We start from the raw sequence: 27,214 nt of genomic DNA, 5'->3' as shown, positions 1-27,214 counted from the left end.
AGAGGGATTCTTTTGTCCCCACCATCCTTTCAAAAGAGCCTATGCAAGCCACAGGGGTAAACAACCCTCCGAAGCGCCTGCGCGTTACACAGGTCGGTTTATCCCTCTCTTATTCCTCTTACCTCTTATACATTCCATGCCTTTGCCTGCATGCCTCACGCCTCACTCTTCGCTCGCTTCAACGCAATCACTGCCGCAGCTTGCCAAGACTTGAAAGTCGCACCCTCTCACAGTTTTACAGTTTAAACAACTTTAAAGGTATGTATGAAAAAGGTTTATTTTAAAAACGTTAAAACTCGTACCATATATTCTTTTCTTATTAGGATAATAAGATTAGGATCCGACAAACAGATCAGAAATCCAAAGCGACGAACCAGGAGGTAAAGCACTGTCGGAATCCTAAAATTTTATTAATATGCTCTCCTTCTTGTCTTTAAATCCTATATAATTCCAACCCGTGAAATTTTTTGTCACATCCACAGCCAATATAAGATTGACGCGATTGACGTAAAAAGTTGCAAATATTTCAGAGCGTTTCGCGCCTTTTTTAAAAGTGGGAGTGCGCCGCCGCACCGTGACACAAGTAAAACCTGTGTCTGTGTGGTATTTCGATTCGGCCTTGTGAGAACGCAAACGCACCTCCGTTATTCAAATAACTAAACAACTTTCCGCAAATCATCTGTGTGTGCGAAGAGCAAGAAAGCCGATAAGAAAGCAGGTGTAGATACCGCGTCTATAACGATTCGTTGTGCTCGCGAGAACTATGTATACATATTATCGGGTTATATGAATCTTGTTTGTCGTCTATTTGTGAGCTTTACCGTGAGAAATTTCAAAACCCAAGCTGAGTATTGTGTATCCCTCAAGATCCCGTTATATGTATTTTTCTAGGTCACGCACTGCGTTTAACAAAACAACATATTTTTGGCCGGTAAGATTTTAAGCAAACAGTCTCCCGCAACAACTACATAAATATAATACATAATTGAAATCTTTTTCTAAATTGAAGTATGCTATCTACAATGTTTTTTCCAGTTTTGAAGTTAATATGAGGAGACACAAGCCGGCGAGAGAATTTCCATACATTTTTTTAAAATTTTGTGCATTTCATTTGACATTGATGGAGATAAATTTTTAACATGTCAAAGAAAATCACTAAACAAAACGATTTAAGTGATGTTTTGTTTGTTTGACTACATATTTAATCACTTCCCTGTAATTGCATTCATGTGACGAATGAATGATTTTTTTTCAGCTGCGTCGCCACTATGTCTGACAACGAGAAAAAGCCTTTTGAAAGACTGCCGAAAACAGTTAAACCAGAACACTATGTGTTATATCTCAAACCCGACCTGAATAACTTTACCTTCGACGGCGAGACTGAAATCCACGTTAAGGTATAGGCAATGCGTCCGTGCTGTGCTTGACGTTCCAACATTTTTCCTCTTCCTTCACAGGTTTTGACAGCTACAACAGAAATCGTAGTAAATGCGATGGAACTGAACCTCAAGTCGGTGGCATTCACCCCCAAAGGTGGGATAGCGACCCCCGCCAAGGTCACGCTGTGTGTCGAGGAGGAGACGGCTATCCTGTCGTTTGCAACGCCTATAGAACCCTGCTTGGGCAAGCTGTTTTTCTCTTTTTCTGGAGAGCTCCACGATAATATGAGGGGCTTCTATCGCAGCAAATACACCAGGTTGTATATTTTTGCTACTTTGCTTGTTGAATTTCTTTCTAAACCACAAGTATCAGGTGCGAAAATTTAAAGCATACCTCAGCAGCAGTGACGTTCTTGTGCCCAACAAGTGCTCGTCGGATGTTCCCTTGCTTTGACGAACCCTCCACTAAAGCCACCTTCTCCATTTCGGTTTTGTCTGACGCTCCGACAATCCTATCAAATATGGTGAGCACCTCTCTTTGGTGCACCGCCCTCCCATTCCCTCTTTTCCCATGTGCAATCAAATTTTCGAAAATTGGGATTGTTTCGTTGTTGCTAGACTTTTGCATTTAATAATTAACTCCCTCAGTTTGGAAATCAGGAAATATTAGGAAAATTTTTAGGATTTCATATAAACCGTTTATTCTGATTTTATGGATTTTTTAAAACTTTAGGGAACTATATCGAAATACTAAAATTTCATCTGTTCGCGCGGCGAGTTGTTGAATGTTGCCTTGGCTGATTAATTACGAAAAAGAAGTTAAATCAAAATTCCTAAAATTTTGGTAGAGGTGACAACTCGAGTTTGTTTCCATGTTTTATATAAATGAAACCAGGCTTCATCCTTGTTGTTAAAAAGAATTCGTTGTTTTTAATCCTCGACCAGTTACGACGTCATCCAATGCGTACTAATCATGAGTTTTGAATTACAATCATATACAACAATACAATAATGCCACATCTAAAATTACATAAATCCAACACAAAAATTCCAAACACACTTCTTTACAAATATCACTAACCTATCATGAGGTAGTTGAGGCTTTTTCCAAAGAGCAAATGTAAAAATTCTTGAATATACGCGCACATCACAGTTGGTAGGGGACCTTTTTGTTCCGTGAGCTAAAACTTCCTCTTTCAGCGTGTAAAAAATCCTTCCTAATACCACAAAGTAGGTGGCTCTGCTACTACCCTCTACCCCAAATTGTTGAAGCAGGAAAATAATTTGGGGAAGAGGGTAGTTTTGGAGGCGGGGGGAATGGGATGCTTGGTAAATGTAGTCAGCAGCCCAAGCCACCTACTTTGTGGTATTTAAAAGGATTTTTTACGCGCAGCAAGAGGAAATTTTAGCTCACGGAACAAAAAGTCCCCTACCAAATGTGTTGTGCGCGTATATTTAAGGACGTGGTGAACATATAATTTTTTCATTTCGTCCTGGTCCCGGCAAAATTGCGCAACGTTCAACAAACACCCAAATTTTAACTGTCGAATTGATTGTTGACCTTTTCTTGCAACAAGGATATTCGCGTTTGGTTGTTGAAAGTTACGCAATTTTGCCGGGACAAGGACGATTTGGTCTTTGGAGCAAGCCTCAACTTCCTCATGAATAGGTTGGTGACACTTGTAAAGAAGTGTTTACATTTTTGTGTCGGATTTTTGTAATTTTAGATGTGGCATTATTGTATTGTTGTATATGATTGTTATTTAAAACTCATGATTAGGACTTATTGGATGACGTTCAAACTGGTCGAGGATTAAAAACGATGAATTCTTTTTAACAACAAGGATGAAGCCTGGTTTCATTTATATAAAACAAAATTCCTGAAGTTTTAAAATAAAATTGATAATACATTTTTGTACAGCCAGGCAGTAAAAAATAAAACAGTTCAAGGAGAAAAATTAATCAATTGGAGCACTGATTAATATTTTTGCACTTTCGTCTAATTCCAAGCCTGATTGTCAGACAACCTGGCAATATAAAACCCACCAATCGTATTTCACAACTGCTCATGCACATGGACTGACCAAAGAATATTTTATATTGAGCGAGCGTGGGTCGTTCACAAACCCTTCTGATTGACTCTGCTTTTTCCTCTGCAGCAATTCTTAAAAATTTACAAACATACTCACTGCTAAGTAATGCGTATTTCTCGATACGGTTTTAGAAGTAAAGGGCGGCACAATGGCACAAACATCCTGCTCAAACAGGATTTTTGTTCTGCCAAGCGTTTTGTACCTGCATCATCTTTGTCACAATAGTGAAGATATAATATATATTATCCTTAACTTGTTTACTACTTTTCCACTGGAGCGTTTTCATTTACAATGGGCTTGGCTTGTCAAACCTCAACTTTTCAGGGGAACCTTTGGCTGGCAAATGATGAAATGAGAGACCACCATATTGTATTTCAAAGAAATCCGTATTTCAAAGGTATTTCAAAGCCAATCGGTATTCGCTTTGTCAATTTTTCAAGTTATGATATTTATTTTCTCAAAGGGAAAAAAGAGTTTATTCAACTTTTAATGTAGCTCCGCACTTGTTGCATAGCGAAGCGACAGCCAAACACACCGCAATTCCAATCTTGCTTAATTATTTGAAAAGATATGGCGATGTCGACAAATTCTATCAAACGGTATGTAAATTAACGTGGATATAAGTCATTAAATTAATTATCCATTAATTGAAAAAAACAAGCATTTTGTATCTCCTAGATCAAGAAATACGGGCGTTCTGAGTGACTCATTTTATTTGTGTCATTGTAGGCCAAAATTCACACGCTAAATTACCACTATTGACCTATAAATCTAACTTTTATAAAGCTGTTATAGTTGTATTCATTAGCGATGTCCTCATTTTTCACGTTAGCATAAATTATTATTATTGTATTTCAAAAATTAAAAAAAAAATGTTGATAAATCGGTTAAATATGATTTTATGAAGTTGAAAAATCATGCATTACTTTAAATATATATTCCTTTCATGATACATGAAAATATCTTAAGTATCTGACTGTGAAATCTATGTGTATGGGGCAACCAGGGCAAAAAATCCGCCTTTACGCTTCGAGTTATGTTTTGTGTTGAACAGTGTTTAAGAGGACTGCACCTCGCTGTCCTAAAGATGAATTTTGTACATGCTGCAAAGTATAGATCGGTAAGGAGTGAGAACAAACCATGCTCGACCAATAGAAAAATTCTTTTGTCTGTCCACTTACGCAGTTGTGATGGATGATTTGTGGGTTTGCTGACGAGGCTCAGGATTAGCTGAAATTGCAATACAAACCAGAGCTTCAATTGATTATGTTATTGATCTCATTGCACTACAATGTTTAAATAACACTTACTTCCTGAATAAAATGGAAAATTTTCCCTTGCAACTGGAGAATTAATCTTCAATTTTAACATATTTTAATTCCTAAACAGTTAAGGCAAACTTATTCCACATCCTCCCACGCAAATGAGTAGAGTTGGAAAAATAGCTTAATCAGTTTATTAATTTATGGTCGCTCTATTTCCAATTTGGTGATCATACATTCACTTCTAGTGTAACCAATTTTTACCAGATTATTGTTGAAAAAATAAGTTTTTCTTTTTTAAATTAAATATGAGTGAAAAATCATACAGAACGGCAGGTGGCAGATGGTTTTGAATATAGTGAATTGAAGCTTTTAAAGATGTGAGAGATTTTTTTTTGATTTTAGCTAACTGAAGGTATAAAAAATCCTTATAGGATTAAACATGGAAATCATTTTAAATTCGAATTTGGAAGTCCGTTTCGCGCTGATTTTGAATGGTAGACCCAATTTGACGAAACAAATCAAAAAATGATTGTATCCTTTCTTGCCAAGAGGAACTGTCTTGATTTAAGCCGAAATCTTTATCAGAATTTTGGATGGTTGCACATTAGTTTATATATTATAATGTCCGGTGCACCAAACCTGACTAATCCCTCTGGTTGTCGCGTGTTTTAGCCCGTCAGGCGAGGCTCGCCATGTTGCAGTGACTCAGTTTCAGGCGATAGACGCGCGGAGGTGTTTCCCTTGCTGGGACGAGCCGGCAGTTAAAGCCACTTTTGACATTTCGCTGTGCGTGCCTCATGACAGGGTCGCGCTTTCTAATATGGTGAGCCTCTCCTGTCGATTTGCCTGTGAACAGACTCTCACTTGCGAAAAATTTTGCAGCCAGTCGCGTCCGAAGAGGTGCGGGGAAATGAGCGTCTGTTGAAGTTTGAAAGGACGCCCATAATGTCCACGTACCTGGTGGCTGTAGTCGTTGGCGACTTCGATTTCATTGAGGATACAACAAGTGAGATAATTATGTTTGTTAGGTTTGGGTAGTGAAATAATATTAAAAGAATATTGAAATATAATTTTTGGTTCTTGAAATATATTTAATGAATTAAAATTTAATTTGATTTTAAATAGTGGCCAAGCTTGGGTTTCCTTAATATTTTCGCACATGATTGTGAAACTTTTAAAATAAAACTCAGACTTAAAATTACTTAAAGTTGGTTATAATGAAATAAATTAATAAACAAGCAATGGGAGGTATTTGAGTAGTTCGGAGATCTAATACTGGCTACGAGATGGCAAAAAGTGGTTAGTTTAGTGACTCGAAATGCTCAAATTGCTCAACGGGCTGGGAGGCACACCTGCGCCGACTCGCTACTTGCTGGTTTGCACCTTTCCAGCATGCGTGATTTGGCTTCACGGGACGAATGTCTAGCGTTTCAATGCAGTCCTCGGTGCGGAAGCAAGTGGCTCTTCAGTGGGCTGGGTCCCTGTACGGCCTGTTGCGCCCATGTTATCCGTTCGCGGCGTTATTGTGACCCGGGTTTCAGCATTCGTACTAGTGCAGTGCGCGCCCTTCCCGGTCCTTCGACAGGGATAAAAAAAATATTTGCAACTTAAATTCATATGCAAGTAAAAATCGAGGAAAACTGCTTTCGCTCTTAGATTTTTAAGGATGCGCATTAATTGTAAGTTAAAGCCTGCACTAATATCCAAGGATAAAATTAAATCTAGGATAGTGACTACTCTTAAATTAGATTTTAATTTCTTAACTGAAAAAAAACATTAGTGGAAAATTTTGTTAGCTGATCACTTCCCAAGGGATCTCTTGGTTTGTTCCACCTCTAACAATTATTTTTGCAGTAAACGTGTTCTCTTTTGTGATTTTTACATGGACCAGAGATTTGCAGTCCTACATTTTCTATCTAATATTTTTCAGTTACGGCCTGGACAAATGTTTTAAACTTAAAAATCATTTCAAACAATTACAATATTAGTTCAACCGTGAAGAGTTTTAGTAAAGATTCTCTTTGACGAGACGAACCTATTGATGGGTGTTTTATTAAATTCCGAAATTCTCAAAGATCTGACCAATTTTACTTAAAAGAATTTAAAGCGCATCACATAATAACACATTTTAAAACATTTAAAGATAGCGTGCATATTTTTAATGCTGAATATTTTTTCCATTTTTTTCACCTATACATTTTCTATTATGTAAATTCAACGGTAATTTTTATTAAAAAGTTATTAACATTTAGTATTATATTTCATAAAATATTGTTTCAATCCAAAATATTGCTAAACTGCTTAACTGTTAATCACAAAATAATAATATTTCAAAATAGTTACGTTTCACGATGGAGCTACAAGCTGTTAATTTGTCCCATGCATAAAAATTGTTAAAAATCGATGTTTTTGTAAGAACTTAAAAATAAATTCGATCAATTAGTCTCATCAAGGAGAGTCGTACTGACTTTTTTCATGTTTGGACAAAATTTTCATTTTTTATCATTGGAATCACCATAAGACGCCCTTAGTATTTTTTTCTCTAGAATTCTATCCGAAATGACTAGTTTTTAGCTCATAACTCATCTTTGTCTTTTTTAGGAGACGGAATCAAAGTTCGAGTGTACACGCCCGTCGGCAAGAAAGAGCAAGGGAAGTTCGCTCTGCAAGTGGCCACCGAAGTGCTGCCATACTACACAGACTACTTCGAAGTCAAATACCCCCTGCCTAAAATCGACCTGGTTGCCATTCCAGACTTCGCTGCTGGTAGGCTAGTCTTTATTGGCGAGTTAGCGCGTTTCTAGTAGTTTAAATTCGCAGGTGCCATGGAGAATTGGGGACTGGTCACGTACAGGGAATTATGCCTGCTTGTAGATCCTGACAACACAACTACAGACCGTAAACAGAAAATTGCTCACACGGTCGGACATGAGCTTGCTCACCAGTGGTTCGGCAACCTTGTCACTATGGTAAAGTATTGATTTATTCCTAAATTTTTTCTCGCCATTTTCATTAAATGGGCAGACTTCAATTTTATCTTTACTGAGGTGACAACAAGAAAAAATAACGACTGAAATACCTGAAAGTCTAGATAAATTGAACTTTATAAAGGTTATCGTGATTTTGGTGATTTTAAGTAGCTCTAATTGTATCACAGGAATGGTGGACTCACCTGTGGCTGAATGAAGGATATGCCACTTTTGTGGAATCTATGTGTGTGAACGACATGTTTCCGGAATATGAGATCTTGAATCAGTTTGTCACAAAATCAGTCATTGTCGGACTCCAGGACGATGCTTTAAGGAACTCGCATGCTATCGAAGTTCCAATCTGCCATCCTTCTGAGATTGATGAAATCTTTGATGATATCTCATACAACAAGGGTGCCTCTATACTTCGCATGTTGCACAAATTCATCGGGGACGAGGTTTGCTGCTAATCTTTCGTGATAGGGGTTGGTTTAATAAATATTATTTCACTCAGGCCTTCAGAAAGGGAATGAAATCGTACTTAACCAAACACGAGTATGGAAATGCTGAGACTGAAGATCTCTGGGCTGCCTTACAGGACTCCAGCGAAAAGCCAGTGAAGGAAGTTATGTCAACATGGACTAACAAAATGGGCTTCCCTCTTATTACAGTTTCGTCAAAGCAGATTGGCAACTCCAGGGAACTGACCCTGTCGCAAAAGCGGTTCTGCGCAAGTGCGGATATGAAAGGTGAGTGGAATTAAAGTTCGGATGAAATTAAATAAGTCACGATCCTAAAGAAAAAGATCTGGATAAACAAGAGATAAGTGAAAAAATAGTAATATCTTTTTAATATATTTTTTTAATTTGCTGGAATTTTCTGCTGCGCGCATGATTTAGTTGCGAAAAGTACCACCCAGAATTAAATGAATATATTATTTCAAGACAGGTTTTTTGGTTAATAAGGTTGGATAACTTCCCCTCTGAAAGTCGACTTTCGTGTTAGCGTGGATGTGCATTAAAGATTCCTTGACATAACCATTCGCGTTTCGCATCGTCAGTTCATTCAGTTTCACCACGTCCAACTCGACATTATAAATTTATGCCGAGGATTTTCTTAATGCTAATTCAGGAGTTAATTTTAAAAATCATTCACAATTGCAGACGACCCATCCATGTGGATGGTGCCAATTTCATTGAGCACCTCAGCAGACCCAACGAAAGATTCGCATAATTTTGTGCTCAGTGGCCCGACTCAGATCGTAACGATCGACAACATCAATGATGGCGACTTTGTCAAGGTCAACACGGGAACGTTTGGATTCTACCGCACATTCTACCCTATCGAAATCATCAATCAGATGATTCCCGCTATCACGTCGAAGCAGCTGCCTCCTCTGGACCGTCTTGGCATACTGGACGACGTCTTCTCTCTGGTGCAGGCTGGACACATGGCCTCGACCGAAGGCCTTAAGCTGATGAGCACGTACGCTGAATACGAGGACGACTGTACAGTCTGGAAAAACTTGTGCAGCTGGATAACCAAACTGAACTCTCTGTTCAACTACGCTGACGAATGCAAAATGCCATTCTTAGCTTACGCCAGAAGCATACTACGCAAAATATCGGAGAAACTTGGCTGGGATGCAATTGAAAATGAGAGTAAGCAACAATGATTTTAGGTTACACATTATTCAGGAAGCCGTATTAATTTCACTGAATTTTTCATATAGGTCAAAACTTTATTTAAAAAAATTATAAATCCTCTTGCGTAACCTGTGAACTGACTGACGCGTTCCGAACTTTTGAATTATTTCAATTTTCAGGCCACATGGACACTCTGCTGAGAGCCCGCATTATTGAAGCTCTTGTAGAATGTGAGGATGAAAAAACAATCAAAGAGGCCAAGACTAGATTTGAAGCGCATCGCAATGGAACGAAAATTTTGCCCGCTGACCTAAGACTTCCAGTTTATAGGGCTGTCTTCATTGATGCAGATGCCTCCTTATTTGAGGAAATTGTCAAAGTATGGAAACCCACTAATTATCTTTTTCAACAAGTATATTGGTTCACTTTACTATTTACAGATGCACCGCAGTGCCGATCTGCACGAGGAGAAGCACAGGATTTCCTTTGCGATGGGATACATGAAGGACCCAGAGTTGCTCCAAAAAGCTCTTGATTTTGCTATGTCTGTGAGTGTTGAATTTACATTTCCTTGACTAAGTTTAATTTTGAATTTAATAGGACGATGTGAGGAAGCAAGACACTATTTATGTCATCAGCTTTATTGCATTTTCCAAAGAAGGCCTAAATCTTACTTGGGCTTATCTTACCAAGCATTGGCAAATGTTCCTGGACAAATTTGGGGTAACGCCTTGTTTAAGATGTATTGATTTAGATTATAATTGATGTTTTGGTTAGAGCTGTTTTGTAATTTGATCACTAATTTGTTGGGTTGAAACTCTTAACTGTGTTTGATTGCAGGGTGTATGGTTGATCACAATGCTGGTTAGAAAAGTGACAGAGAAATTCGCCTCGGTGGAAGCAGCTGATGAGGCGGATAAATTTTTCGCTGATAAACCAATCAGCGGCGTCAAGCGCAACATTCGGATGGGTTTGGAGACCGCCCGTCTGAACGCCGCATGGCTGAGCAGGGACCGTGCCATGATTGCTGAATGGCTGAGCGAGGAACTTGCTAGGATTGCCAACCGTGCCACCAACAAAATGTAGTTAACGCGACCGTATGTGCAGTCTCGTGTGGCGACGATACCAAAAATTTCAAATTTGAAGAACCAACTATAAAACCATTACAGTAAGACATTTTTTGATTGTCATTTAGCGTCGAGACATAATCACTCAGCTTTTCAATGCCAAACCTAAGCATGTTGTGTTTGGCAGCAGCGCAACCTTTTTTGGTATATTTCTTTATAAAAATATGTATATATTTTAGATTTAAAGTTTTTACGATTAACTCAAGTCGATTAATTTTGTTCATATTTTATGATGTATTCACCGCGGCGCCCAATCTTTTCTTAGTTCAATTTTGATTATGTCGTCAAACATACAAATAAAACAAGTTAAACCACTACAAAAATCCTTTTTTTTTTGTCCAGACCCTCTCTTAATGTGCACGTGACACATTTTTCAATATAAACAGGACAATAAAATTGAACCAAAATTGCTGTTAAATTAATGTGTGAGAAAAAAATTTGCTGTGTACATAGCACTTTCTTTGATTTATTTACAAAATTGTTGTAAATGCACTTTCAAAACATCACGAGGTCTCAGTCTTTGCTGCACAACTGGAATGTGAAATCTTGAGTTTTAGATGGAGGTATATTCGTAAAGGTAAATTTTTTTAGAACCTCACTCGGTTGCTTTTGGTCGACTGGAGAGAACTTGCGGCTCTGCAATATCAAATCAAATCAGAAACTCTGGACCATCCATGATTTAACAAGTCCCTCAGCACTGATTAATGTATAAAATTACTTGATAAATTAATAGTTTACTAAATACGAGAGCTTTAAAACATCACTTTACATTTGCATTTGGCACAGTATCGCCTTGTACGTTTGCGGGTCGATGAATCTCATTTGAGCACTCCGATACCGTGTGGATGCTGCATCACTTAATTCGCGTAATTCAGTTTGTCGTTAGTGGGAATGGTAATCAGCATAGTCATTTATAATGATTTACTAGATGGCTGGCGACTGCTTCAACTGTTGTCTCGCCTGGATCTTCTTGCGCAACTCCAGCAGCGTGGACGGTTTGGCGCCGGTGCCTGGACGCACATGTTTGCCAGTCATTGGCCGTTGACCTGCTTTCCGCTTTGACTCGCACGCTTCATCCCCGACAGGATGGTCACCAGACTGCAAATTGGAAATGATTTAGTTAAAATTGACACTTGAGGCGTGTCTTGCAATCAGAATTCGAAATAATCCAACACGCAAGAAAATTAATGAAAATAATTAGGTAAATAGGAAATATTATTTTCTGCCGAATGTCAAGAGATGGCAAAAGGTGAGTAAGTGACTCGAAATACTCAGAAGATATCTCAACGGGCTGTGAGGTGCACCGGCGCCGACTCGCCATTTTCTGGTTTTCGCACTTTTCCAGCGGCTTTAAGGACAAATATGGCGTTTCAATAAAAGATCTCGGTGCGAGGAGGCGAAAAGATGGCCACATTGGGCCAAAGCTGCTCTGCGGCCACTTGGGCCCCATGTTTTCCTCTCAGCGGTGTTATTGCGATCGGATGTGCTGAGCAGAGGTTCAAAATTACTATCTCAGCCGCGAAATTTTGGGGTGGCGGTTAGCAGGTCTTGCTTACCTGGATTTTCACCCATCAAATTTTTTTAAGAAAATTTGTAAAATTCAAATTATGGTTGGTCGTAATTTGATTCTTGCATTTCCACATAAATTGAAACCGACAGTGCGCTAAATCCTTTGCCTTTTGGGGTAACTAAAAATAAGTTCAATGTCATATCCTGTTCAGCAAATTTAAATTGCAATAAAATCTAACGTATTCGAAGAAGAGATCATGTACGTTGTAATAAAACACTACGTTTTGAACGTGTATGAGTTATTGCGCTCTTCAGACAGAGATCCAGAATAATTTTTGAGAAGGAAACCTGTTTGGCGGCACCAGCGGGCGAAGCCAATTTTTCGCGTACGTTAATTGTATATACAGGTAGTTGTACTAATTTTAGTAGATTGCATAAAATAACACCCAGATATATATATATAACACCTTTGACTCCTGTCAAGAAACAGAGGTATAAGCTGTTAATATTTGCATTTTGATGACGATATGATTACATCTGAATGACGGCGAAAGGTTGTTTTTACTACCTTAAAAAACACGAACAGGGTCAACGCGCACAACATTAAGAGCATTCACAATTTAATTTTTATTGAAATTAAATTTGTGGACGAGTTGTATATTTATGTATCCAAGGATAAAAATGGAACCAACACGCGATCCAAAAAGAGGTTTTTTAATTCCAACGCCCGACTGGTTTTGTATAAATAGCTGGTGCAATTTTACATTGAGAGCACCTGCTGATTTATGCAGACTTCCTTGTGCGCGATCGAGCTGAGTGTGAGTGTGTGTGTGTATATTTGTTCTTGAAGGTAGTGTATCAGCCGCTAAAAATAAAAGTGAATGGAGACTAAATATAGAATTGGACTGCTCCGCGCGCATAAGCTTTTTGTCGCAAAGTAGCGCAAAAGGGAAACAAGATAATCACATATTACTCAATCATTTCGGAAATTATGGGATTTCCACTATTTGGGTTAACAATTCCGCCATAGCGGAAACATTCCCATTTTTACTTTGCGCAGTAAAAACACAGGAAAAATTCTCTGTGGTTAACATTTTTTGTGCTTCAGAAGAGATTTCCTCCAAAACTAATTCTTTTCTGTTTCAATTTATTTGTGTTTAAACCCCCCATTTTAAATTATTGTTAGTTTTAATGTCTATTAAAATTTGTTCTAAAAAATATGTTGAAGTTGAGTTCTTGTTATTTATAGTTTGCATTTTCGTTTTTGAAAATGGGGCATTTGCATCATAAATGCCAATTAAACTTAAAAGATACTCTAAACGATTCAGCTTGCACTAATAATAAAAAAAACACCATGAAGGCGTTGAAAAACGTCATACAAAGGCACTCAAAATATTCCTCTTTTAAATCTTAATTTTAATAATAGTGTCAACACGTTTGAAGTGCAAAAATTCCCATGCGTCATTTGTATACTTTCTTGAGGATATAGCATGCAAGGGAAATAAAGCAGTGTGGTTTCGTCGCGTTGACCACGTGAAAGGCACGAGTAAAAACAATTATCGCTATATATTATTTACGACCATATTTTTATAGTCCTCGGCGAAATTTGCAAGAACTGGATCTTATAACTATCGTGCCACTTATATTGCTACCTCTGCAATCAAAACCTCAATTTTAAACCTCCACAAGATACCGAGTCGGTTATTTCTGATGATAAAAATAACATTTTGAATTTGAATAAGTATATATAATTTATAGCTGTGGCTTCAACTCTTGCTCGTAATCTAACTCTAAATATCAAATTAAATACTTTCCGGCTTTTCACGCGTGTTGTTTGCCACATTTGAGTGTTAAACAAAGCTCCGCCCTTTCCTGTTGAAAAACTGGTTTCCTTAAAAGCATATAGGTGGGCTAATCTTGTAGCAATAGCAAAAATAATATAAAAAATGTGTAGTTGAGGACTGATTAAATAATTAAACAAACTTTGCGTCATGGCAGCAAAAACTATGGATCGATATTAATCAAATCCTTGAAATACAATAAGTTTTGCACTGGGTACAGCGAGAGGGAAATAAGGGAAAAGATCTGATATAAAATTTTAAGAATACGATAAAAAATAACTGGAAAAATAGGAAAGAGTCAATAGACAAAGTGAGAGGTCATTTTAACGCGAAGTAGAGCTGAAATTTGTTTATGGCCATATACTGTTATCCTGGTGGCTAAAGCCAATATTCGTTTGTTTGGTGACATCAATATAGCTAACATATAGGCAATAAAAGAAGTAGCGGACTAGCCACATCTACGGAGAGACGCAAAATTATCTTTTAGCCGCTGTTTATTACCCTGGGCATGGCTGTAACAAGTTATATAACAACGCTCATTTAGGCCTACAGGTAAATGCGGCGATCGATTCTCAATAATCTATGGACGGGCAATGCTTTCCGTGCCATTTTTCTCGCAAATTTCTTTCCTTATAATTTATTGATATATTTAATTTTTATTATTTACGTTTGTTTGCGATAAATCAGAAATAGAGGGATTGCAATGTTTTTTTGAAAACCTTTTCGCAATTAATCGAATTTTACCTATAAATAATATTTTTATTAATTTAATTTTTACACTGAATCTTATTATACATTGATGGTATTCAAATTTTTGAAAAAGGCAATAATTATGTTGAAAGAAAAAGCACTAGACATAAATCTAATCTATATATACTGATTTTGCAGATTAATGGATATTATTTGAAATTGTATTATAATTTTATTACTCCCTGACTTTTTTGTCGCAAAATATGACCTCTTTTGTGGTTCAAATTCGGAAAAAAGTTGAAAAATGCGGTAAAACAATCAAATTGGTCGGTTTCCCAACCATATCTTCGCGCTAAAGCAAGTATGCCCTTCTAGAAATACATTAATGCGTATTATTTACCTGACTAGGCGAGCTGGAATAATCAATGTCGGCGAGTTCGGGACACTCCTCGTCATCATTATCGTCGTATCCATCGTCCTCTTCGACGGTGGTCGGTGCTGCAACCCCCGTGGCGGCTGACTGCGCGAGCCTCTGCCTCTCGGCCTCCTGCGTCTGCATGAACTGCACCACCTTATTGTAGTAATTGAGGTTGATCTCGGTCGGCTCGGGGCTAGCGCGCTGTTGCAGAATGTCCATCTGCTGCATCCGCTGGCGTTGTAGCTCCTGCTGGTGCTCGATTAGCCACCGCACCGTCCGGTCGTCTGTAGAGTTCAGGGGCGACCGCATGGGTATCACTTGCACCGGCGACACGTCTTGCACGGCGTGCACCTATTTTCGAAACAAAAATAATTCATTTGGTTGAATTGAAATTCGTCCAAGCCATTGTGGGAAAGAACTGTCGAGCAAATAATGGAACGTGTTAGACTTTCTGTTAACTTCAGCTGAGTCATTGCGTGTCGTTCAGAGTCAATTTAATTCCTCGTCAAGGATATGAGGTTTTCTTGTTTTGCTATGACATGGTGACACATTTTAACATTTAAAGTTACTCGCGTCGGGAACAACAATTGCGTGAGTGAAAATTGATAAGAGAGCATTTTACAAGCTTGTAAAATTTGACCATTAACTAAATTGAAACTTTAAACTTTAAGCTGGAACACATAAATCCTTATAAGAGTAAATTATTACTACTCATAAGCAAAGTTTATATCTGAGAAAATTGGGCGATTTACTAAAACTGAACTATTTTAACTGAAAATGACTCAATCTCACAACTTAACTCATCAATAAATTTTTCACTTCGCAGTGCATATTTTTTCGTATTTTCCTCGATGCTCAAGTGTACTCCGATATATTAAAATTATTTTTAATGATAAATAGATGGTGTCGTTGTGAAATCAGAAAGTTTTATTGTTGTGTAAGAGTCAAGAAAATACAGCTATGATTTTACTCATGTTATATTTTTGGAAGCTCATAAGGTACAGGTGATGTATTATCTTTTCTCTGCATTTTGTTTTGTGGACTTTCAAATGAATTTTCAAAGTCGGACAATGAGCCATGAGGATATTTTTGCCTATATAACTGAGTTTTGGAATCTGAAATTAAAACAATTTACTTGATTGCTCAATGAAGAAATTGCAGTCGGATCAACAGGTGGCTGTCTTATTGGCAAACGCAAAAGATGGCGAATAGGCTTCTAGACAGGCGCCAAAACGCTATAATATAACTACTTAATACACATTTTAGTCTTTATTTTAATTACTAAAATGTCGGGGCGTGTTTCTTGAAGGATTGATTAAGTGCATGTTCTACAGTTAATATAAACCCTAAAGAATTCTTTCAGTAAAAAATTAACTTGTATTTTCCGCTTTAAATTTTGACGATGAAGTATTTTTAAGCAGTCGTCCAACTCATTGTTCAAATTACATTAATTTAAGAAGATCAGATTTGAAAAAAATTTAATCAAAATTTTATTATTGAAGCGCCCACTGCGATTACATTCAAAATAGAAAAAACAATTTCGGAATAAGATTAATTTTTCAAATCATAACAACAACTGATACTTATAAATCGTTTTGTGAATCATACAAATGAAATTAATTAATAGTTTATGAAACAACAGTCAAGTTGATAAAGAGAAGAACGTTCACATCAGGTTTACATTGGCAGTTTGAGAAAATATTCAACAGTTTAGGAATAGACAAGAGATGGAAAAAATCTTAAAAGAAATCTGGCAAGTGCCTGATTTTCCTGCTATACTTATTTTCATTCGGATTTACCTGTTACACCTGCCCTTATCTTTTCCTTACTAGCAATCATTTAACTACAAAACAAATCAATATCGCCAAAACTATGTGGATTTTGAGGCGATATTATAGGCTGTGAAAAGTATCATATTACGAATGGCATGGCAAGGATACGAATTTTGACTGTATTTTGAAAATTTTCATTAATTTATCTTATCTGATTTTAATTTGTATTATTAGCACCAAGCATTCAACTGAAGTGGTTTGTGCTTTGAATGCAATTCCTTGAAGTGCATTTTTCATCAAATCCGGTCAGAAATGATTTTCTTTTGTCTTATACACTAGGGGTTTCTTTAATTCCATATATATATATATATATATATATATATATATATATATATATATATATATATATAGAAGAAAGTCTAAAAGTTCTTGCGTGTTTCAAGTACAAAATAAACACGTTTTAAAATTCTTTGTTCGGAGCGTAATTTTTTTAACATATTGCTATCAAAATATTGAAAACGCACCTTGGGAGTAATCCGGGACTCACTAAGCGACTTTTGCCTCTGCAGCGGCGGCAGCGCGGATAGGTAAGGCACGCTGTTGGCCCTGTCGAGGCGCATCTCGAGCTCCCACTGTCTACTAGAGAGCACGGAGGCCGACTCCTCGGTGGTAGTCGTGGTGGTGGTGGTTGTGGTGAACGACGAGCAGCTCATCTCATGCGCCCGCCTTTTGAGGGCCGAGTGCCTGATCCTGCTGAGTGGCACGAAGCGGTTGCTGGTCTGACTCTGCGCCAGCCACCGCTTCTTCACGAACATGTTCTTGGCCATCTGGCCCGCAGAAGTCTCGGCGGTCTCCGTTCTGCTGGCCGGCTTGCTCAGGTCGATCGGCTGCTCATCGGGCGCTCCCATGCTCGGCTCCATCGAAGTCGGCGCACCTCAGGAGCCGCTCTGCATCGCACCTGCGGCAACAAACGCGGCTTGAATGACACATCGGATATTCAGAACGCCAACACGCGTTGACCGGATTATTCTAACATTTATTTTTAAAGTCTTTAGCGGAAATTCGCAACGATGGAAAGCAGGACGCCATTTTTCGAGCGCCATATGTGCACTCTGGAGCAAATAATGATGCGCAATTTACTCGATTTTATTTTTAATTAGCAACGATAGCATGAAGCGATATACAATTTCAGATAATAAGACATTTCAGGAACGTTGTGAAGTTAAAGCAGCATGAAAATCAATTAATACTAGCAAAATTACCAAAATTAAAAAAGTCATGGACGCATGAAATTGAGAGGAACTACTTTTTCAGTGACATAATTAATATTCAAATTGTAAACAGTTATACTTTTGCATAAAATATTAAATATATACAAAATAGTAAATAAAATTCCTTTTTTCAAAATATGTGAATCATAGCCGCCATTACCAGGCTTGGCCATAGTACTTTGGTTATATTCTACCAGCAATTGAATTTAATGAACATATATACACTCCTTCAAATTTCCAAAGCGTCAATTTTCAAGCTAAAAGCCTATGCTCTCCAGCGCAAAAATGTCTAAACTTAAGACATTCTTAATTATTTAAACTCTTTTTTAAATACATATTTACTTTCCATAACTAATTCTCTGCACTGAACACGAGTATTTAATCAATTTTAAACATTCTAAATAAATGATCTGAATTATCTTCAAGCCATAATGAAATTTGTCGCTGATGTTGGGTTAATCTAAATCGTTGTAAAAGCATTGGAAATGTTCAGAAGCTGCGAGAATAAGGGGCAATAAATTTGTTGAGTGAAAATAAAACAAATCCGTGGAACTGGTTGAACCACAAAATCAGCATTGTCGCTGTGTAATAAAAGTTATGATCAGATTAAAAGCACTTCACCAAAGGCACGACCTCATTGTCTATTTATAAGCTAAAGTTGCAACACCCGATTTAAATTTAGAGCTTAATTAACCCGGAGCAATCAACACATAGGTTTATTGACTTTCATATTCGATTTGGCAACCACCATAAATCGTCAGCTGGACCGGATTTTCTGTTTAAATCCACCGCGACATCGCTTTTACACGTCTAAATTCGTGGATCAGTCTAATCTTTGCCATGGTGTCGAGAGAAAAACTACGTGGCCCACACTGCACGCAGCAAACAGTGCTATTAGATATTACATAGCAAGCAAAGCTGGTTAAGTTGGGAAATCATACACGGTGGCTTGGTTTTTGTTGTCTGATCTCGTCATTAAAACTTGACACATGTTAACCACAACACTGAAATAACTAACCTCTTCTTAAAACAATTACAAATTTTCACGATAGTTAAATTATTTAAAACAATGTGATGTACGACAAATATGCGAGAATAATCAACGGTAGAATACTATTGTACTTGTCTTTCTATTCTATTTATACAATTTGAATTGAAGTAAATATTGGGTTTGATGCTTTTCATTTTAAGGCTAGAAGTTATCTCAACTATGGCTTGAGCCAACGCTTTTTACGTATATTTAAAAAAGTGAATTATCTCAAACGGTATTTTCAACGCGTAAAATCTCCTTCTATTTTATCTGCTTGTTCACCATAAAAACTCACGCACTAATATTTTTGCGCCGCGTGAAACTAGTCACGGCATGTTGTGGTTAATTTCCATTTCCCACTGTTTCCAAAAGAAATTAAGGCTCTCGGGCTCCCCAAAACTATTTTCTACGAACAACAACAAGACCTGAAGGCAAAATAGCACAAATTCGGGGAAAAATTAACATAAATAAACATCTTTCTTTTCTTAGGTTGGAAGGAAAAGAGCAAACAAATGAGAGGAAACGATTAATTTTCCTCGTGTCTGAGATGTGTGAAGTCATCTTTGAATTCACTACACTCTGCATGCGTGAAAAATCTAGAAAAAATGCCACACATAAAGTTCGAAATGTCCGCCTCAGGGTCTTATAAATATGTAGCACCATATTTGTGAGAGGCAGATTTCTTAATCGGTAAATCTCCGCAAGTGAAAGTTTATTTTTAGATGCCAGCGTGATTGTTTGAAGCTATTTTTGGATTGTGAATCATTGTTATTGGCTTGTAGTGCAATGTTTTACATGTATGTATTTTGGCATTTCACCGCGAAAAAAGTAAAAGGCGCCGGTGTGCTAGTACCTGTATTCGTGCCAGACGAGTACTTCTGTGGTGGGTGCTCAGGGTATAAATATATCCAAGCATGATTTCAGTGTAAATGTATTGAAACGGGATCACCCGAGCACTTTGACATATTTAGCCAAGATGTCAGCTATTTTTGGCCTAAAAGTGAATGGATCTTTCGCAACCACGATTTATTTTTGGATGTAATTTATCGACAGCAGTATACAATGTTTTCACATGCCTTCGTTGCTTAGTTTCTTTAAAAAAAATCAGCCCGTTGTATTTAAAGATCTGGCATATAAAGCTATATAGTTATTTCCAGCAAGATTTTAAAGGGAATATTTTCCCTGAAATCGAGGCAAGGCTTTGAGTTAAATCGTGCACATTTACTAACTTTCTTTCTTTTGAATTGTGTCATAGTGTGATGTAGCTAATGACTTTAAATATTTCGTTGATGCTAGAGAGCTAAGACTAAAAAGAGATATTTTAGTCGTTTTGGACCTGTTGATTTTAAAGATTTGCTACTTATAAAAAACCATGGCAATGATTTGTTACGAGTATATGAGTTATGAAGAGTAATTTCCTCTTTAAAATTAACTCGCTTTATATAAAAACTTTTTTGCTGCTGGTTCCATAAATTTAGTAAATTTTGAATTTTTCTTGTTGCAATCAGGAGTTTAGACGCATGCAGCGCATAAAACCTTGTGTAAAATGCCTATTTCACACAATTAGCGTTGCTATACTAAAAATATCGACTTTTTGGTCTTTGTTTTGGTGCAATGCAGTCAGAAACGGTCCTTCGTGAACCATCCTTGATCTAAATCCTCATGATCTGTGCCCCGGAATTTAGCTATTAAAAATTTTCTTTTCTTTTATAAAAAATGTGTTACTTGACAGGACAAAGGACAAAAGTTATTGAAAATAATAATAATTTAACAAACAGAGCCCAGGCTTCATCATTCCCGTTTTCCAATAAATGAATGCTCGGTTTGGGAAGTGGACTTGTTTATGCGATTTTTTAGCACCAGAACACTTAATTTTATTGGTCTCCAGAATTTTGTAATGATTTATACGGGTTTTTTACAATCTTGTGCCATCGTGCTGCTAAAGAAGGCTTAGAAAAAAGTGGATCGTCCTAAATACCATCATACTTTCGGTTCATATTTTATTTACTGGAGCAAAATTAAGCTCTGTGCGCATTGAGTATATTTGATTTAAAGCAATGGTAAAATCCAGACTGAATAAACTGGCCAACAGAACTGAAAATGATGCTTCTAAATTTTGATGGTCAAATTTTGAGAGTAAATATACAGCGTCCGGGAGCAGCCTCGCGTGCAGAAGAGCTGATGACATCGGAGAAAGTATAACAATCGAAACTCTGCTCACGGTAAAATTTAGCATTTTTCTTGGTACAGAAGCGTAAATTTTTTTAAATAAAAATTACTTTCACACAGCTAACAGAAAAAAAGTAGAAATTTGGCTTTTAGAATTAGTTACTTCAAATCCAGTAGCCTTCATAACATATAAAAATCCTGGATTTTCCCCAGTTTGCTGGTGTCTCATCGTTTTTAAATCTCAAAGACCTGCGAAGCGGTGCGCTCGCAACCTTCCGACCTCCTCGCTAGCGAGCGTGAGTGGGCCCCATCCAAATTCTATTTTTAGCCTGGCTGGAAGAGGCACCAAAATGCCTTCGCAACCATCATCAGGCATCCTTTAGGAGCTGGGCTCGCAGGGCACCCGTGCCGAGACAACGGCGAATATTCAATATGACGTCAATCGGGAAAGCGCAAAATAATACGCAGCGTGCACGGCACTCTCGTTCGCCCTCGCGAGAACCGTTCGTTCAAGTCACTCATCGGATGGAGACCAAACAGGGAAAAATTGGTTCCCGTTAGGGGCACCGGGATGTCTCTGGACCCAAACTCACCTCTTAGGGTTCTCGGCGGAGGCGGCGGCGGCGGTCGGGGGCGGCTCGGGGCGCAAGGGTCCAGCTGCACGCGGCTTCTGATCGTCCTGGCCGTGTGACACTGCTCCAAGTGCTCCACGTCCTGCTGCACCGACAACAGCACAATACCTGAGAAATTTTCCCCCACTCTCCCGCCGCCCGCCGATTATAAAGACTTACGTCACTCAGGTATTGTGTGATGAGTACGCCGAGCGGTGCGCGTGGCATTTAAAAAACTCGACGGCCGCGCCCTCTCGCGGTTCTGTACTCAAACCTGCACCGCAATTCGCACTCTTTGCACTCGCTCGATCGCAGCCGCGATTTGCTCTGTTCGTGAGTCGGGCTTCTAACCGCACACTCGCAATCAGGTGGAAAGTAAAATTGAAAGTTCTCATATTTTCTGGCCTTTCCCATTCTTGGAATCTTAACTCTGTCCATTTTTTATCCAATGTCATGGCTACTCTAAAATGTATGATATACAATGTTCTATTTTTTATTTAGTTTTCATAAAGTGTTTTGACCACACTTTTTGGACAGAATTTAAAAGAGGAAAGGGGATTTTTATGTAATCATTTAAGACAGTGATATTTAGACGATTGGCTATATTTTCAGCTTCCAATTGTTGCGTACCCATCAAATGAGCACGAATCGCGTAATTCTACGCCATTTAAAATAAATGAAAACTGTCTGGAACTTACCCCTAAAAGCATCTAAATTGGCTAAGTGTGCGTGGATAATAGCTTCGCGTGTCAGAAAATATTTCTCACAGTTTAATTGTATTAGTTTTTGAGCAGAAAAAGTTATATTGACTAGTTTTTCAGTCGAAACATTTTGTCACATGCCAAAGTATATATTTTTTGCAATTTTTACTAGACCTGTTGAGAAACAGATTGGTTTCCATTTCCATTTTTCTCAAATTATAGATACAATTTATTTTTTCATTTTCATGAATTCATTCCATTATGATTGCAAAATGGAAAAAATTCCTGTCCAATTAGTTTTGGTGATTATGTAAGAAGTGTTAAAAAACAAATTAAGATTCAAGTAAGATTAAAAAGGATCAATGTATTCTCTAAAGAGGATTAAACCGTTACGTTTCCGTTTTTATAATTTTTCAACTTAGAAGAAAAAATGTGAATAACCTAAAATTTATTGTTCAAAGCGTTTATCTGTATTTTTAGTTCATGGATTTAAGATATTACCATTTTGACATTCGGACAAGAATATAAAATTTTTTCAGTAAAAATGATAATTTTTACTGTAACATTGTTATAGCAATGGCTCGAAAACCCGTCTAGATAGGTCCAGAAGCCGTTGAAAACCGTCAAATTTACACAGTAAAACAGTCGAATATTTTTCCGAAAAAATCTGAAATTCTCAGCCCTAGATATATGAGACTAAATAAGATTGGAAACAATTGGTTAGTTTTTAGGCATTTAAAAATGTATATAATGAAAGACATGAAAGAGATTAAAAATAAAACAAAAAAGAGTAGCAGTAATAAAAGCTGCGATGTGTACAAAAATACCATGTAATGCCAACTTTCGTAAAATTGTTTATATATAATTAATTATGATACAGTTATTTTTTGACGCAAAGGCGCACTACATTTAATTTTGAAAGTTTTTATCTCTTTCTATCCCCCGAGAGCGATCAACTCGCGATAACTCGCATCCCAATAACATTGTGAACGAATAACATGGGCGCACGGGCCTCATTGGAGGAAGTCTTAGTTCAGAAAAGGGTCTCCTAAAGCTAAATTGATTGCTCAATTGATGCAGAAATTATTTACAAAATTTAATTTTCAATCACGAACAATTCCATATAACTGAATCTCATATCATAAAAAATTCCACCATTTAAGCGCTTTTCTTAAAAAATGTAATAATCATTAAAAATTTAATGGACTGCGAACAAAGAACCCATATAAGCTGATTGAATTTCGGCACCATCAAACAACACGATGCAAACTATTCAGAACCTCTTTCGCGTTTTAATTAGCGGTTAATGATTAATTTAAAATTTGCACCACTAAATCATATGTGTAATTAATTAATTATCTAGTTTAGCACGTCATGTAATGGAGTTGCTCAGGACCGGTTTGTAAATCTTCATTCTTGAAACCATCGACGCGCTCCCAGCAGCGCGCATTTCTTTAAACACGGCGTGCTGTCGGAAATCCAATTACTCGGATCGTGCTAAATGTTAAATTGATCGTTGTTGTAATTATCAATTTTGGGCTTAAGTCATATTAGTTTTAAGTACTTCCGACAACGTGCCAGTCCAGGAGTTCATAAATTTGATTTTGTTTTAATTAACATTAAAATGAGTGACACAAAACGCGACTAGCTGTGCTAAATTAAATTTTAGCCACGAGAGTAAAAATTTAATAATTTTATTTTATATTCCAAATGAAAAAATATTGGTTCTATGCGATGTTACTAACAAAAAACTTCAATTTATCAATGCAGAAGATCTGTCAAAAGTTGTATATTGTTTGCCGGCTCCCCTAATTTTTCCCCATGAGTAGACCCGCAATGTCGAATGAAAAGAGAAGAGGCCTCAGCGTGAGCTTGTTGCCGCGCAGCAGGTATATTTCATAGAGAAAAAAGGTGAGTACGATCCACGACGTAAACAAGGGTGGTTTCCCTGCGGGTAGTAGCGGAGGTGAATAACGTGTGTTGCACAATACCCAGGTGTGTCTGCGAGGCACTAGGGGCGGAGGGAGAGTCTGCACCCTTCGCATACCTGCCTTTTGGCAATATAGCATTGCGTGCGCAACACAGACGTGCCGGCGCTTTGTGTGAGCACAGGCAGAATCCGAGGATTGCGCGTGCAAGCAGGGTCGACGTCCTACGTATGGAGCAAAAAACAGACGTTGGAATTTCGGCTCGATCAATGTTTCCTTAGAATTCATCTTTTTGTGTCGAATGTCGAATAATTGAAAAATACACGGGATTTACATAAAGTTATAGTTTTAAATCTAATGTAATGAATATTTACGTAAAATGGCTGAGATCTGTGTGGAGTTACTCAGGTAGGATAGCTAATATCAGTGAAATTTTTATAGAAAAATTAAACATTAAACACTAAGTTTTCGTACAGCACAATGGCTGTTTCGGCCCCTTAGGCAATCTCCAAACCAAAATTCATACCATGGTATTAGCTGCATTGAATTCTGAATCATAGTTGGTATAACTCCGTGCAAACCTGACAATTAGGGAACTTTTAGAGGATTCGACGTTTAAGGTTTTGGCGAAACCATTGGATTCGTGAGGCCTTTACTCATGAACCACATACAGTCGCGCAATTTGTTCGTTTATTCGACGGTAATTTTTGGAGATTTTAAGAAAATTGCAAAAATTGTAAAATTGATTTAAAACAGTTTTTGTTAAAATTAGTTTAAATTTGGTCTGTAGACATTATAAATGAGACAAATCAATTGGTGGTTAATAATTGACGTTCTGAAAACAATTATTTTAATTTAACTTCCTACGTGTGTATTTCTTTCTTTTTCTACATCAAATTTTAGTGTGTAAATATCAGGGATAGTTTAATTTCTCCTGCAGCTCATTAGTAATGCATTACACAAAATAATATTATTTACAGGATTCTAAAAAGATCTTTAGTTTTTTATATTGCAAAAAATACGAAAATATTATGCCTCAAATCACGTATATTTTGCATCTAGAGGTGCACTGAAAAGCTGTTAAAAATTCATCATTTTTCATTATTAGTGTTAAATATGAAAATTGTATCAATTCAGTCAATACCTCGAGAATATTAGTTTAAATTTGTTTTTTTAGCAAGAGACTACTCCACATTGAATTTTTTACACGACGTGTGTCACTAGACAACCTTTCACCTCAAAAGAATGCAACAATGCGAGGGACTATTTGGCCGGGGGGAGGAATTCTGAAGGGTGAGTGATGGGCTTTGTGTGCACACCTGAGGAAGGTTGCGCGGGTAAACAACCCTTGGGGCATATATAAAGAGGTCATATTGCATGCGTACTCGCGAGGGCACCGCCTCGCAGCTTTTGCCGAACCCGCATCAAGCCGAAAACAGCATGTGTGCGATCGCGGATGAAATCATTATTCTTGTCTGGCTCCTTCGACGAATGCAATTCACTGGATTATATTTTTTTATTGACACAATGGACCCGAGGCAATAATAAATCACTTCCGATCCGATGCACCCATGGTGCAACTGGTTAAAAGTATTAAGTTCCGTGTTTTTCTCTCGCTTGTTGTTCCCAGAGAATGGAGGTCCTATTTTTCTTCCAAATCTCGGATCCGGTTTGTGCTCCCTAATCAGCTGTGCATTAAATAAATACACGCAGTATCTGATTTACTTTATTCTTAAAAATACGTCGATTAGTCTTGTAGAAATTTAATAAAAATATTTGCAAATGGATGCCTGCAATGTAGTGATGAGATTCCACATGATCTCTTTTGCAGTGACATGCCATGAAATAAATAAAGATGAATTGAATTGAATGTTCGATATCAAGATCATATAGATCAGACACAATTTTAAAAAGTATTTGTAACAAACTGTTGGGGGGTCGTCCAGCGTAATCAAATGTGCAAATTCCTTTTGTTGGTTGCGGTTTATTGAATCCCACTAGACTGAACTATGTATTTTACAACAATTATAATTATGCAATTGCGTGTCAATAATACATATAACAATAATTATTATCACAGTGAAATAATAGTCTTACCCTGTTAAAGTCTTCGAGTCTACATATAAGTACCATTATGTTTTAGCTTCTCGCTTGAGCGGCTCCTGGCCAGGGAGCGTGAGTGTGATATGACCGGTAGCGAGCGAAGGTGAGCGGTCAGTAAGGAGTATTACACAGGTTAAGGGAGAAGAACTTATTATACCGTAATAGCGACATCTATAGGTTAAGATAAACACTCAGCTCAGAATACAAAGTTATCACAATATGAAACGTTTTAAATATTACTCGAAAGCTTAGGTTTGCGATAAAAATATTTTTCTAGGTCAAAGGTTTAGGCCACCAATTTATAATTTCAAATATTCTAAGAAAAGAAGCATGTTTTAATTTTTTTCAGGTACACCTTTTGGGGTTTCATAAATATTTCATTATCATTTTAATTATTTTAATATTATTTTCTGCCTTGCAATTTTTGATATGGTGATATGTTACTCTTTTGAGATATTTCAGGTCAAAGATCAAAACCGGCTTTGGGTCAAAATCAAAATATCAAGTGCACGCGAGATTTCGGCTTCTGTACGGTTGGCCAGAAATGCAAAAACTGCACACCGTTACCTCGTCTTGATGCTCTCTGACGAGCCAAAAAGGTTTCAGGGTGGTAACCATCATCCATTTTAATCCTTTGTCCCTTAATCCCCCTCTTCTTCAAGGAATAATTTCATTTTTCTAGCACTATATGC

General features: G+C 37.4%; 2 protein-coding genes across 5 annotated transcripts; one reads left to right on the top strand and one right to left on the bottom strand.

The window, feature by feature from the left end:
- The first annotated feature begins 583 nt into the window (after positions 1–583).
- Psa (puromycin-sensitive aminopeptidase) lies at positions 584–10,802 on the top strand. Of its 3 annotated transcripts, none has more exons than XM_065493177.1 (14): positions 584–718; positions 1,256–1,397; positions 1,458–1,696; positions 5,410–5,560; positions 5,620–5,743; positions 7,339–7,503; positions 7,558–7,706; positions 7,895–8,164; positions 8,221–8,455; positions 8,870–9,367; positions 9,532–9,731; positions 9,793–9,900; positions 9,953–10,075; positions 10,193–10,802. In XM_065493177.1, the coding sequence occupies exons 2-14, from the start codon at positions 1,269–1,271 to the stop codon at positions 10,436–10,438; spliced, it is 2,637 nt and encodes an 878-aa protein (XP_065349249.1). In that variant the 5' UTR covers positions 584–718; positions 1,256–1,268; the 3' UTR covers positions 10,439–10,802. The 3 variants fall into 3 exon arrangements, with proteins under 3 accessions (XP_065349249.1, XP_065349250.1, XP_065349248.1); XM_065493178.1 differs by lacking the exons at positions 584–718; positions 5,410–5,560 and adding exons at positions 754–931; positions 1,753–1,903; XM_065493176.1 differs by lacking the exon at positions 584–718 and adding an exon at positions 756–931.
- A 114-nt stretch (positions 10,803–10,916) lies between these two features.
- Positions 10,917–21,942, bottom strand: LOC135945464 (uncharacterized). Of its 2 annotated transcripts, none has more exons than XR_010575429.1 (5): positions 21,773–21,940; positions 17,234–17,667; positions 14,920–15,288; positions 11,249–11,577; positions 10,917–11,115 (listed from the first exon to the last, which is right to left on the bottom strand). XR_010575429.1 is itself a non-coding variant. In XM_065493179.1 (5 exons), coding segments are annotated over exons 2-5 (939 nt in total). In that variant the 5' UTR covers positions 17,630–17,667; positions 21,773–21,942; the 3' UTR covers positions 10,917–11,114. The 2 variants fall into 2 exon arrangements, 1 of the variants encoding a protein (XP_065349251.1); XM_065493179.1 differs by having other exon boundaries at positions 11,405–11,577; positions 21,773–21,942.
- Between the last annotated feature and the right edge of the window lie 5,272 nt (positions 21,943–27,214).

This window comes from Cloeon dipterum, chromosome X, assembly GCF_949628265.1.
Source record: "Cloeon dipterum chromosome X, ieCloDipt1.1, whole genome shotgun sequence".
Classification (NCBI taxonomy): Eukaryota; Metazoa; Arthropoda; class Insecta; order Ephemeroptera; family Baetidae; genus Cloeon; species Cloeon dipterum.
Note: the sequence above shows the minus strand (reverse complement) of the source record. Positions and strands in the feature narration are given on the sequence as shown.

Coding starts and splice junctions, on each gene's coding strand:
- Psa (XM_065493177.1), top strand. CDS start 1,269: ATGTCTGACAACGAGAAAAAGCCTTTTGAAAGACTGCCGAAAACAGTT. Junction 8,165..8,220: donor ACAAATTCATCGGGGACGAG/GTTTGCTGCTAA, acceptor TATTTCACTCAG/GCCTTCAGAAAGGGAATGAA. Junction 8,456..8,869: donor CGCAAGTGCGGATATGAAAG/GTGAGTGGAATT, acceptor TCACAATTGCAG/ACGACCCATCCATGTGGATG.
- LOC135945464 (XM_065493179.1), bottom strand. CDS start 17,629: ATGGAGCCGAGCATGGGAGCGCCCGATGAGCAGCCGATCGACCTGAGC. Junction 15,289..17,233: donor AGTCCCGGATTACTCCCAAG/GTGCGTTTTCAA, acceptor TTTCGAAAATAG/GTGCACGCCGTGCAAGACGT. Junction 11,578..14,919: donor ATTCCAGCTCGCCTAGTCAG/GTAAATAATACG, acceptor TCCAATTTGCAG/TCTGGTGACCATCCTGTCGG.